Source organism: Chiloscyllium plagiosum, chromosome 12, assembly GCF_004010195.1.
Source record: "Chiloscyllium plagiosum isolate BGI_BamShark_2017 chromosome 12, ASM401019v2, whole genome shotgun sequence".
NCBI lineage: Eukaryota > Metazoa > Chordata > Chondrichthyes > Orectolobiformes > Hemiscylliidae > Chiloscyllium > Chiloscyllium plagiosum.
The window spans coordinates 57,534,042-57,547,047 of NC_057721.1; the positions used below are offsets into that span (position 1 = coordinate 57,534,042).

Here is a 13,006-nt window from a genome sequence, read left to right on the forward strand (position 1 = left end):
CTTTCTCTCTCTCTCTTTCTCTCTCTTTCTTTCTATCTCAACCATTTTCCTTTGCAGTTTGCGTCGGTGGTGGTTTGCCATTGCCCACCACTTTCAGGGGCAGGTTGAACATGCAAGTCCCAAGTCTACCTCAGCTGAAACTGGAACTGAAGTTGGGCTGTGGGTACTATTTTGCACTATGCACTAGCCATCTTGCCTCCTTGAAATGTCATTGTAGGCAGGTACACAGTCTGTGCAACTCATGAACATTTTTCTTCAGAGCGGCAGCAGAGATTGCATAACTGGTGTGACCTGATTTTCTGCACTGATAAGAGTAACCTTTCAGCAAACAATACTAACTGTCCTTTTCAGAATCAAAACTGAAATGGTCATATATTTAGTCCCCAGAAAAGTTCACTCACCTCAGTACCAACATTTTTTAATACAATTGAGTTATAGAGATGTACAGCACAGAAACAGACGCTTCGGTGCAACTCATCCATGCTGACCAGACATCCTAACCTAATCTAGTCCCATTAGCCAGCACTTGCCCCATATCCCTCTAACCCCTTCCCATTCATTTACCCATCCAGATGCCTTTTAAATGTTGTTGTTGTTGTTGTTGTACGAGCCTCCACTACTTCCTCTGGCAGCTCATTCCATACACGCACCACCCTCTGCGTGAAAAAGTTGCCCCTTAGGTCACTTTTAAATCTTTCCCCTCTCACCTTAAACTTATGCCTCTAGTTGCCATTCACTTTATCATAATAAAACTTTACACTGTGTTATGTAACAACTGGAGTTATTTTACATTGGTACATTCGGACACCAGGTGACCCAGCCTTGGCAAACGGTTTACCACAATGACTGCAAGCATTTATTTGCTTGGATAATTGCCTTGAACAAAGTAAATAGCTATGGGTTATCATTGAGCTCATCTATATTCTTTATTCATCTCTTGTTTACTTTGAGTTTTAACCGTAGTCCAGCTAATAACTGATTTTTATTGCGTCTCCAAGTTATTTTTTGTAAGTAGTTCCCTTCCCCACTCGCTTCAGCTTTCCAGTTTTCTTCTGATGTAAAAACCAAACTTGTTTTATATTTTATTTTAAGCAATGACGTCTGACTGATGGTGTTTAGTCAGAAACTGAATCCAAACCTGTATTCCAAAAGTGAAAGAAATGCAATGTTGTGATATGCACTGCTGGCTACAGCAAACTAACCAACCATCTTCAATGTCAAATTCCTTTAATGCTTCATTCTATTGCAATAAAAGTATAAGTCACATCAATAGATTACTTCCTAGCATTCCAAAGCATTTAGAGTTTTCTTTTTATTGAATTTGCGCAGCATTTTAAAATTGCATTATTTTAATATTTACCATTGAAAAGTCTTTTCAGATGTTTTCATTGATGTGGAGCAGAATCAAAATTATTATATTTATTCTAGAAAGCAAAAAAAAGTTAGAAATCTGACAAGTAAAAAGCGAAAGTTTAATTCAACAGAAGCTGTACAAGTCTGAAAGCTTCATGCACAGTCAATATGGAGATTTGCTCTATCTAATCTAAAAGCAGTTTAATAAAGACTGGATATCATTGTTCATAAAGTTGCTAGAAGGATTGAGTGTGAAAACTTTGGAGTGAAGGTTTATGTAATACACTACTATATGGAGAGGCTGTAACATCATGGTAGTTTCACTGTGTTGGCAATCCAGAATGTTCTAGGGCTCACATTTGAAATCAATAAAAACCTTACCTAATAATGACCATGTGACCATTGTCGATTATCATGAAAACCCATCTGTTTCACTCATTTCCTTTCAGGAAAGTAACTGCCTTCCTTACCATTCCAGTCTGCATATGACTCCAGATCCATCACAGAGTGGTTGACTTTCAACTACCTCTGCGCATTAAATGTTATGCCTACACCCCACAAAGAGCTTATTTTTTTAAAAAAATTCATTAGTATTGAAATTAACATTTGGATTTGAAAATAGAAACAACTGTGTACTTGCTGATTGTCTCTTATGCTGAGACAAATTCAAAGACCAAAATTTTGATCTTGCTTTCCATGATCTGAACTCCAGAACGCCAGTGTACAAATAGAAACCAGGATCAGGAATAGGCCATTCAGCCCTTTCAACATGGGTGAAAGTGAGGACTGCAGATGCTGGAGATTAGAGTCGAGAGTATGGTGCTGGAAAAGCGCAGCAGGTCAGGCAGCATCTGAGGAGCAGGAAACTTTGATGTTTTGAGCAAAAGCCCTTAATCAGGAATTCATCAACCCTTTGAACGTGCTTTGTAATACAACATGATCTAGACTGATCCTCTCTACCAATGTTGTATTCCTACTTTGTCTTCGTGGGCCTTGATGCCTTTAAAATCTAAATTTTTATCAATCTTTATTCAATAGTCAGTGACGTGACCTCCACAATCTTATGGTAGAAATTTCTCCAAGCATACTACCCTTAGTGGGGAGGAAATGTTTCCTCATCTCAGTCCTAAATGGTCTACCCTGTTCTCTGAGACCGTGCCACCTGGTTCTCGATTCTACAACCAGGGAAAGCATCCTCCCTTTATCTAGTTTGAATAATCTTGTTAGTATTTTCTACATTCCAATCACATCCCGTCTCATCCTTCTAGTGAATGCAGGTCCAGCTGAACCAATCATTGTAGTTCACTGCCATCCAAGCATCAGCCTAGAGAACTTCTGCTGTACTCCCTACATAGCCAGTCTATCCTTTCTTGGGTAGGGAGACCAAAACTACACACAATACTCCTGGTGTGGTCTCACCGAAGCCCTGCGTAACTACAGTAAAACATTGTGTTCTTTCTGAACGCAAATTGTTTTACAATGAAGACCAATACATCATATGCCTTTCTAACTGCTTGCTGCACCTGCCTGTCTACTTGTATTGATTGATGTACAGACACACCCAGATCCTTTTGTACATCTGCATTTCTGAATAGATCACTGCTTAAATAAAGTGTTTCCTTTCTGAAGAAAACCGACTTTATCGTTGCCTGCACAATGAGTGATTAAAATTCAAAAGCAGTGAATTACAATGAAAAAGCAACCAAAGCAAGGGTTTTGCGACTCATATATCATTGAAATGAAGTAGAGCAGTTGGAGAATCTCTTGAAACTTACATGTTTGTTAACTGCTAAGAATTGTTTTTATTTCTCTGAAAACCACTAACTGTACATGTTGTATTTGAACCAGATTCACTTATTTGATATTGATGTACCTGGGAAAATCTGTTTCCGGGAATCCAAGACACTTTCTCCTGGGAACACATTGTGTACCTTTGACATGCGTAAGTAAAAACACAAGCCCATTGAACACGTGATTCCATACAATGGCAGGACATTATTACATACACAACTTCTTTCTTGTTAACTGAGAAGTGGGCAGCACGGTGGCACAGTGGTTAGCACTGCTGCCTCACAGCGCCAGAGACCCGGGTTCAATTCCTGCCTCAGGCAACTGTCTGTGTGGAGTTTGCACATTCTCCCCGTGTCTGCGTGGGTTTCCTCCCACAGTCCAAAAATGTGCAGGTTAGGTGAATTGGCCATGCTAAATTGCCCGTAGTGTTAGGTGAAGGGGTAAATGTAGGGGAATGGGTCTGGGTGGGTTGCTCTTCGGAGGGTCGGTGTGGATGAGTTGGGCCGAAGGGCTGTTTCCACACTGTAAGTAACCTAATCTAATCAGAAACTGTACCACTGATACTGCAGTTGCTTGGTGTAAGGTGCAAGTTAACATTTATTATTTTTCATGTAGGGATTTTAAATTAGATTATTAGCTGGAAATTGAGTGGGAGAGAAACTGGATAGTGAGCAAATCAGAGTGAATGTATATTTTTTATGGACATAGGTAGTTACCTAATTATTAGTCTACTTTCTTGTCAAACAATCATGACAAGACTGTGGGAAGACAGTCTTTTGTTAAAAAGCAGAGTTGTTTAATTGTTAAATATTTCAGTTGTACACATGGTTTTCAGTTTAATTCATCTATCTATATAGATATATTTTTGACAGGGAAGGAATTTTGTAACTTTTTTAATCCTGGTTATTGACAAGAATTGAGATTTATAGATTAGATTAGATACCTTACAGTGCGGAAACAGGCCCTTCAGCCCAACAAATCCACACCGACCCTCCGAAGAGTAACCCCTCACCCCCAGACTAATGCACCTAACAACTATGAACAACTTAACCTGACCTGCACATCTTTGGACTGTGGGAGGAAACCGGAGCACCCGGAGGAAACCCACGCCAACATGGGGAGAATGTGCAAACTCCGTGCAGACAGGCGCCTGAGGTTGGAATCAAACCTGGGACCCTGGCGCTGTGAGGCAGCAGTGCTAACCACTGTACAATGTCAATATATTTTGCCAAGTATAACAGTAAACTTACAACATATGTCCCATCCATTCCTTCTGTCTTCCCCAACTAAAAGCAATGAAACTGCCATTCTGCTGGGGTGGAGCTCCATCATAAAACAGAGGTGCTCAGGTTTTAAACACCATGGGAAACCATGGTTCAGATGAAACCTCTACAAATCAGTGTCAAATAGCAGCATATTACTCACATGTGCAACAATGACTTGGCATTATTTGCCAATTATTTTATTTCCACCCACCCCTACCCCATAAGTCCACTTTATTTTGGTGAAGCAGGCAGATTAGTAATGGTTTGAAAGACACTAAAAATTTGCAGTGTGGAAGATTAACAGTGAACTTTATAAACATCCTATGTGTACATATATAAACTATAAAGTCCTTGTGCAACTTCAAACTATAAAGTCAGAATACAAAGGGATCTGGGAGTGCAAGTCCAGGATACTCTAAAGGTTGACTTGCAGGTTGAGTCCGTGGTTAAGAAAGCAAATGTAATGTTGTCATTTATCTGAAGATGGTTGGAATGTAAAAGCAGTGATGTGTTACTGAGACTTTATGAAGCTGTGGTTAGGCCCATTTAGAATACCGTGTCCAGTTTTGGGCCCCGCACCTCAGGAAAGACATACTGGCATTGGAGCTTGTCCAGCGGAGATTTACACGGATGATCCCTGGAATGGTAGGCCTAACATACGATAAACGGCTGAGAATCCTGGGATTGTATTCATTAGAATTTAGAAGATTATGGGGAGATCTAATAGAAACTTACAAGATAATGCATGGCTTAAAAAGGGTGGATGCTGGGGATTTGTTTCCATCAGGCGGAGTTACTAGGACCCGTGGAGACAGCATTAGAATTAATTTAAAACGGAAATGAGGAGACATTACTTCGGCCAGAGAGTGGTGGGCCTGTGGAATTCATTGCCACAGAGCGCAGTGGAGGCTGGGATGTTAAATGTCTTCAAGCAGAGATTGATAAATTCTTGACCTCGCAAGGAATTAAGGGTTATGGGGAGAGTGAGGGTAGGTGGCGTTGAAATGCCCATCAGCCATGATTGAATGGCGGAGTGGACCCGATGGGCTGAATGGCCTTACATCCACTCCTATGTCTTATGGTCTTATAAACTTTGGACGTGCGCATGATAGAAGCAAACTGCAAATGGCATATGCAAACACAATGCTGTTGAAACTGTTTTTGCTGTTTTCTTTCTTTTCATTTCAGATGCTGAAATTTAAATTATAACAGTAGAAAGTGAATGGTTATGGTTAGGAAAATTGAAGTACATGATGTTACAAACTCTATAAATTATGCTTTCATTTACTATTAAAGTTGGACTTGGACTGAGAGATTAGGATGTGCTCAGACTTTATAAATATCATGCTTTTGGGTGTGTGTGTGTGTGTGTGTACACACAATGAATGTGTGTTCTTAATTACAGCTTGATCACAACTTAAGTCTTTTTTTTAAATCTTCATCTCTTTGCAGCCTATTGCAAGGTTGGGATTGGGATCTGTTATGATATGAGGTTTGCAGAACTTGCTCAGATTTACACAAAAAGAGGTAAGTAACGATATTGTAGAATGAAAAAATCTATTGTGTGTCCAATTGTTTGCTTTCCCAATACTGTGCAGCATTTTATGAGGTGTTATTTTTTAAAGATGTTAAATCAAAACTTTGACAGACCCCCTCATCTAGAATCACAGAAATGTTGCACTATGGAATGAGTCCATTCAGCCCTTTATGCCTATGCCAGTTGTACTACCCAGAGCCAATGTTCTGCCTTTTTCCTCATATCCCTGCACACCATTTCTATCCAAATAAGCATTCAACACCCTCATGAGTGCCACAATTGAACTTGCCTCCACCACATTGTCAGGCAATACATTCCATACCCTAACTATATGCTTTTATTTTTATTTTACAAGTGTAAACAATCCACTGGCATTGTTTGAAAAGCAGGAGAGCTCCTAGTATTCTAGCAATTAAAAATTTTAAAACATGATATAGTCATTGTTACTTGTTGGTCTTTGTGTACAAACTGGTTGTCACATTTCCCTCAGGGACTACACTTCAATAATATTGAATTGACTTTGAAGCTGTTTGGGAAAGCCTGAAGACTTGGAAAGACCTAGATAAAAGCACTTTAATATCTTCTTTCCAAAAGTGGTTGCAACCTTGAGCTCCTCTTAGTGCACTTATTTCATAATGTTGTTAAAAGTACAGCAAATCTCTTGTTATTGTGGAAATTATCCATTTACACACAGGGCAGGTGCCATAGACAGCTGTCCAGATTAATGTTTGCATTCAGACATTTATTCAGTTTTATTTCTCACCAGTTTCCCTGAAGGCTGTGGGAAGTCTATACAAACCAATAATCAAAATTGTGGATTCATGCTCAACTAGAAGAGATGAGGCTACTTGTGATCAGGAACAGGGTTAGAAGGGCCGTTCAAGGTAGCATTTGTACTTCCACGTAGTGACACAAGTGAATGTCAGCTGTTTGTCCTGTTTTAATGGTATGAGTATGATATGGAGAAAGCACCAAGATAGGAAGTGGTGGACAAAGGCTGATTCAGGTGGTGTTCCTTTTCCCTTCTCTGGCAGCATCTGCTACTCTGACTGACTCTAGGTCCCATTATGGTTACCAGAGTTGCCAGATTTAAAAAAAAATAATGTGGGTCAGATAATGTTTTGAAACAAATTAGAAAATAATTAAACTTTTGATGTTCTCCACAGGCTGCCAACTTCTAGTTTATCCAGGAGCGTTCAACATGACCACAGGACCAGCCCATTGGGAGCTCTTGCAAAGGGCGAGGTGAGTGGCCAATATATTTTGTAGATTATGGGAGAGATTGTAGTAGGTAGTTTTATTTTTAAACAAGCTTGAAACAGTCATAAATTGGAACAGGTAATGTGTAAGTGACAGATTAGAGTAACCGTTCAAGTGAAGATTCAGTTGAATGTGTTTTCTAAACCGTACAAAATGATCGAGCTAAGAAAAAGCATTACTGTCAACATTTCTACTAAATTTGGAGATCATATTGTTCAAAGTATCCCTCATTTAATAAGTGGCAGGTTTACATGATGTTCTCATGTTAGATTCAGAGTTTGGTTAGTATAGTTTTTTTTACAAAAAAACTTTAAATCAAAATAGAATGTTGTAAAAAAAAAAGGTTCGTCAGCATCTGTGAAGTTGAAAGACATATTAACCTTTTGTATATAAACACTGTCAAAACTGAGCAGTAAAGAATCCCATTGAAATGGAAGTATACATGGTTTGAAGAGACAAGAAGAAGTGATTCTGCGGAAAAGACACTGAAGATATACTAAGAGCAGTAACTGGAATGGTGATCTATGATTAAAGCCTTCAGACTATTGGCATTTTAACAATGTCTTTATAAGTTATAGGTGATACTGGCAAAACATTTCTTATATCAATGGATTCCCCTTCCTGGAAAAATATCTTCATGCATTCCTCATCCTCCCATCAAGTGAGTGGGTCTAGGGAGTTTCCAAGCTGTCCATTTTACCCTTAAGCCTTAGCATAACTACTTCTCAAAGAGTTCTCTGCCTGAAAACAGGCCTGATTCACAACACTATGATCTCCACCATGGGGAGGGGTAAGAAGGAAGATCCTGAATACACTCCAATTGGCATCAAACCCTGGGCTCTTGGCACCAATTTGCACACCAGTCATCCATCCAACTGGGCCCACCCTCTTTCCAGGAGTCTGAGTTGCTATGACAACATGTGCAGGCTCCAACTTCTTTCCATCACACACCTGATTAGGAATCTTCCTCACTCTTATCATTTGCTATTGGCTTATGTTGGAACAATTTACAAACTGACACTGAACCTGTTGGGAATACACTTTCCTTGACCGTTAAGTTCTGGAGTGGGCATGAAACCCAGAACTTCTGATTCAGAGGCAGGGATGCTATCCAGTCTCCACCCTAACTAACACCAGCCAAAAAAGATCCTGCAGCATGTGATTATCAACCTAGGGGCGGAAAGCAGGGAAGGAAAATGAAACATTCTTGATGGTCTATTAGAGCTGGGAGTATTTTTGAATGCTACAGCCTGTTGTCAACAAGTATCATGCCTGTATCATCTTAATTTGTGGCTCAATTATTTACTGATGCCCCTTCCTTGTACAATACACCCACCTTGGATATACCACTAACAATCCCTATAACTTTGAAACCAGGTCTGCTCCCACATGTTCCTCAGAAGTGTGGCTGGAGGTATTTCTGGTTTTATTTCTACGTTATTTGTTGAGTCATTAAATATACATTTTATTGTTTTTAAATCCTATGTAGAAATTTGCTGTAAAATATGTGCAGTATATGAAAAGTAACAGGGTTGTTAAATTGCTTGTTCATCTCTTTGCAGGGCTGTTGATAATCAGGTTTATGTAGCAACAGTTTCACCAGCACGAAATGAGAATGATTCCTATGTGGCCTGGGGTCACAGCAGTGTAGTAAACCCATGGTATGTATTTCACAAGCTAATTACAGATATAGAAAGTAGTTTGGTATGTTTCAGCTCATCCGTTCCATAAATTACCATACATGACTCTATGTACTGTGGTTTCTTTAGGGTTCCAGTTACTTCCGAAATCATTTTAAAACTTCTCCCTCTTAAAAATTAATTATGGAAATACATTTTTTTGTTGACTGACCACTTAATCATATTCCTTTATGTATGTATGAATGTCTGTTTCGTTTCTTTCCAGGGGTGAAGTTGTAGCCAAGGCCGGTCATGATGAGACTATTGTTTATGCAGATATAGGTGAGATTCTTGAACCCTGCAAAAACTGTTGAGAAGCTTTCTTCTTATCTAATGAGTAATTATGGGAATTTCTACCCTTTCCTTTATTGCTTTTCTTACCCAAAATTTTAACCTGGATCAGTGAAAGGCTCACTTTGTTGCCACTGTGCTTGGTTTTGATGTGAGAAAATGGACAAGTTTTTAATAATCTTTTCATCCTTTTGCTCACACATTCTTTTTGTTCTCCATTGGGTGGTCACTTTCACAGTGTGGCTTAGATTTTCCTCTCTCATATATGGTCTTTTAATTCTTTCTATTCACATACCGTAAATACATATTCAGAAAGTTACTTTATTTCTAACTGCACATCTGTTCCAAGAGTAGTTAACAATATATATTTACATTTTATACAATATCACATTGCTTAGGGTTGAAATTCAATTCCATCTTCCAGAGAGATCCCTACAATGCAGCCTGCCAAACAGAAACAGTTTTTCAGGACATTCAGTAATTCAAAGTTGTAATTAATCTTTTACAATATCATTGTCGTAGTACTGGCAAAGTTGAAATGGCCAACACTGTTCATATTAATTTCTCTGAAGTGGATAAATACACAACTCTTGTAGACAAGAAAATGATTTTTTCATAACCAGATTTTTCTTATGTTATGTTCAGAAAGACACTTACTTCCTCACAATGCGACACTATGCTGAAATTTTTTGTTTTTTTTTCTGAACAGATTTGAATTATCTTTCAGACATTCGTGAACAGATACCAGTTCTAAAGCAGAAACGACATGATCTTTATAGTGTGCAGGCAATGCAAGATTAAGAATCACAGTCTCAAGATTATACTCAGAAGCAGTAGATGAAATACAAATCTTCCAATTACCTCATCAATTTATTAATAGATGTGAAATGCATTGATTTAAGACTGTAGGTACAGAAAACATCAGTTCTCTTGCTTAGAATTATGGATTATTAGCAGCAACTTGTAATAAAGTCTTCAGTCTTAAATGACAAATCAGTGTTTAAATGTCATATGAACTTAAAATTTAAATTACAATTTTATACTGTATAAATGTTTTATACTCTTGAAGTATGTTGATAGCAAATTGTAGATTCTGAGGGGCTTTTACAATGGTAGCGGTGGGGATTCTTAGCAGTAAAAAGAATGTTTATCAAGATTTCTATGGACCTCAGTGTGTGCATCCCTTTGGATTTTCTCTGTCCTAAAACAATGATTTATGGATCCGTGAGCACTTGCAGTCCTGTTCATCACAGATGAATAATTACCAAAAGGCTATTTCACAAATGGCTACATTTCAAAAGTGCTTTGTTGGCTGTAAAGCACTTTAGGGTATCCTAGAGTCATGAAGTGTGCCACACACATATAAAAAAAGATACAGTTGAGGCCATGCCTATCATTATTTCATGTTGTCATTTTCATACTAAGTTTGGTGACTGATTAGAAGGACATCTGATTGATAACTGGTTCTTAAGTGGGTATAAAGACGAATTATTATACTCTGCTGTTCCAACAAAAAGAGCTAGAATTTTCCTCTAAACTATACAGAGCAGGAAGGGTTCAGAGTGGAGGAGGCAAAGTACTTTTACCCAAACAATAAATTGAAAAATGAAGTTCACATGGTATTTGCCATCTGAACATGGAAATCTGGGTCTTTTCATCAGTAGTTTAAGAAAGTACTAGACTGTGTTAGAGCATCACAGTATACTTATACTAACAATTCTCCAACGAGAGAAGCATTAAACCATGATTAAAGACTGGTATGTGGAGTGTGCTATGTGTTATGACACAGGGTAAACCTCTCTGCTAATTTAAACCAGCAACACAGAAAAGGTTCGCCCCGTGCTGTAATCTGTTAAAATTCGAGAACAATCCCAGAGGTAAATATTTAAAGTAAAAATTAACAACTTTATTCTTTAAGTCTACAGAGATTATTTAAACTGACAACTATTTACAGCTCCTTTCTCTTAAACCTACCTTTTACCTCCCACCGTACAATACTAGTCCGATTTTATTTTTTTTAATCCCGATTAAGATTAAAAAAATCACGTTTCAAAACCAGTCAGCTTTGCTGAGTTTCCTCTGTAGATTTTTCCTCTGTAGATTCTCTCTCCAGGTCAGTTTTGATGTTTTGCTTTGCAAAGTCCTTCCCCAGACACATACCTCTCAGAGAGCTCTTAAACTAGTAGCCTATATCTGTTGGTCTTTTGGCAGTTCTCACTCAACTGTTCAAAATTATCCGATTTTATACCCCAAAACATTGGATTGTTTTATTGTTTTTAATATTGTTACAATACCCAATTCAAAGTTGATTGCAATTTGGTATCCTGGGGTATAATTTAAACTGATAGGCCAAGTTTGACATTTGTTTTTGTCTCGTGGCAACCCAGCTACTGCTAGATGTTTCAACCAAATGTTACATTGTTACCTTGTTCCGGATTGTCTGTGCTTCGCTAAGTTCTTACTAGCTTTTCAACTCTCTTAAAGATACAATACCTCTACACCTTCATAACATATGTCAAGTTAATGTCTCCAGTGGCATTGTCTACAATAGCAGTTATGGAGAAACTTCACCAAACAGAAAACATGGAGCTTTTTAAAATAAATTTGTGCAGAAAATCACGAGGCCCAATTGTTGGGTGCTGCAAGGAAATGTTGCAGCTAGATTGAGGAAGGCCATTCAGCCAATGCGTGTTCACCTAAACATCCACATGATTGTCAATTGGCTGCAGCTATGTTAGTCTATATTTGTCAGTCGTGAAGGACATCTTCCCTCCACTAACATGTTTGACCATGGAAGAGTGGACTTACAGAATCCCTCCATACCAATGGGTACAGTGTGACAGATATTCCTATAGCCTAAACCAGTGAGATCCCTATTAAAAGTGCCATTGGTAGTTGTCAAATGGTCAATGGTATTGAATGCCCCCACTGTTGTGTATAGATGATAGATCACCTAATTTGAATACTGTATTTCAAATCTTTTTTATATATAAAGCCAAGATTTCTTGTTATTTGATTATTATTTCAGTGCAGCAGAAGGAGTTGATTGTGAATGAGCAACTGGTGAGCTATTTTATTTACAGTAACTTGTAAAATTAGAAGGAAAGTAGGGCAGCTTCACTGTTTGAAATGCTTAACCCAAGGCCTTTGGGAGGTCAAGGATGCACAATGGTTTTTTTGGTCAAACACATCTGCAGGAGATGTCATCAACTGCACAATCTCAGGCTCCAGGTTTAAGAACTTGAGTAAAGGCTGGAGTCTGTGTGAGGCAGAGCATAATACAGATAGTATGCTTAGGGAGGTGATCACAACATAAGTGTGGAGTATGCAGGCAAACAGGGGATGGGTGACTGACAGACACTGGGCCTTTGTGCTGGAGCTCAGAGCTGATTGTATTCACTGATGGGTGCTCTGTTTCGAATGGAGGTGAGGGTGATAATTCTTCAGATGAGTGCAGTCAGTGCTAAGTTTATGGCCCCATGGGTGGTGGTAGGAGTCCTATTAGATAGGGTGCTATTGGAGAGGGTTTTATACTATGTTGGCAGTGGATGGAAACCCGAGAGAGGCCAGATGAGATGGAAACAACACAGTAGCCAGAAGCAGAAAGGTAGTTAGCAAACTTTGAAATAGACAAAGCAAATGGGATGCACGTATGGCATTCATAACAAGGTTGATTTGAAAGCACAAATTGAGGCAAATGGGTATGATTTAATTGCTTTTACAGAAACAGAGCTACAGGGTGACCAAAATTACTCTGAGCATTTAAAACCTGTTCAGCATTTAGAAAAGATAGGCAAAAAGGAAGTGGAGAAGTTCTCCTAATAAAAGAT

At 38.6% G+C, this 13,006-nt stretch overlaps 1 protein-coding gene across 3 annotated transcripts in view; it reads left to right on the plus strand.

Annotated features, from left to right (window-relative positions):
• The window catches only part of nit2 (nitrilase family, member 2), a 28,170-nt gene extending 17,838 nt beyond the window's left edge, over positions 1 to 10,332 (plus strand). For all 3 annotated transcript variants that reach the window (XM_043701151.1, XM_043701153.1, XM_043701152.1), the window contains exons 6-11: positions 3,202 to 3,295; positions 5,862 to 5,936; positions 7,113 to 7,191; positions 8,769 to 8,867; positions 9,112 to 9,167; positions 9,886 to 10,332. In XM_043701151.1, coding sequence (XP_043557086.1) covers positions 3,202 to 3,295; positions 5,862 to 5,936; positions 7,113 to 7,191; positions 8,769 to 8,867; positions 9,112 to 9,167; positions 9,886 to 9,977 — 495 coding nt within the window. In that variant the 3' untranslated portion in view covers positions 9,978 to 10,332. The remainder of the gene's footprint in view (positions 1 to 3,201; positions 3,296 to 5,861; positions 5,937 to 7,112; positions 7,192 to 8,768; positions 8,868 to 9,111; positions 9,168 to 9,885) is intronic.
• The last annotated feature ends 2,674 nt before the right edge of the window (positions 10,333 to 13,006 follow it).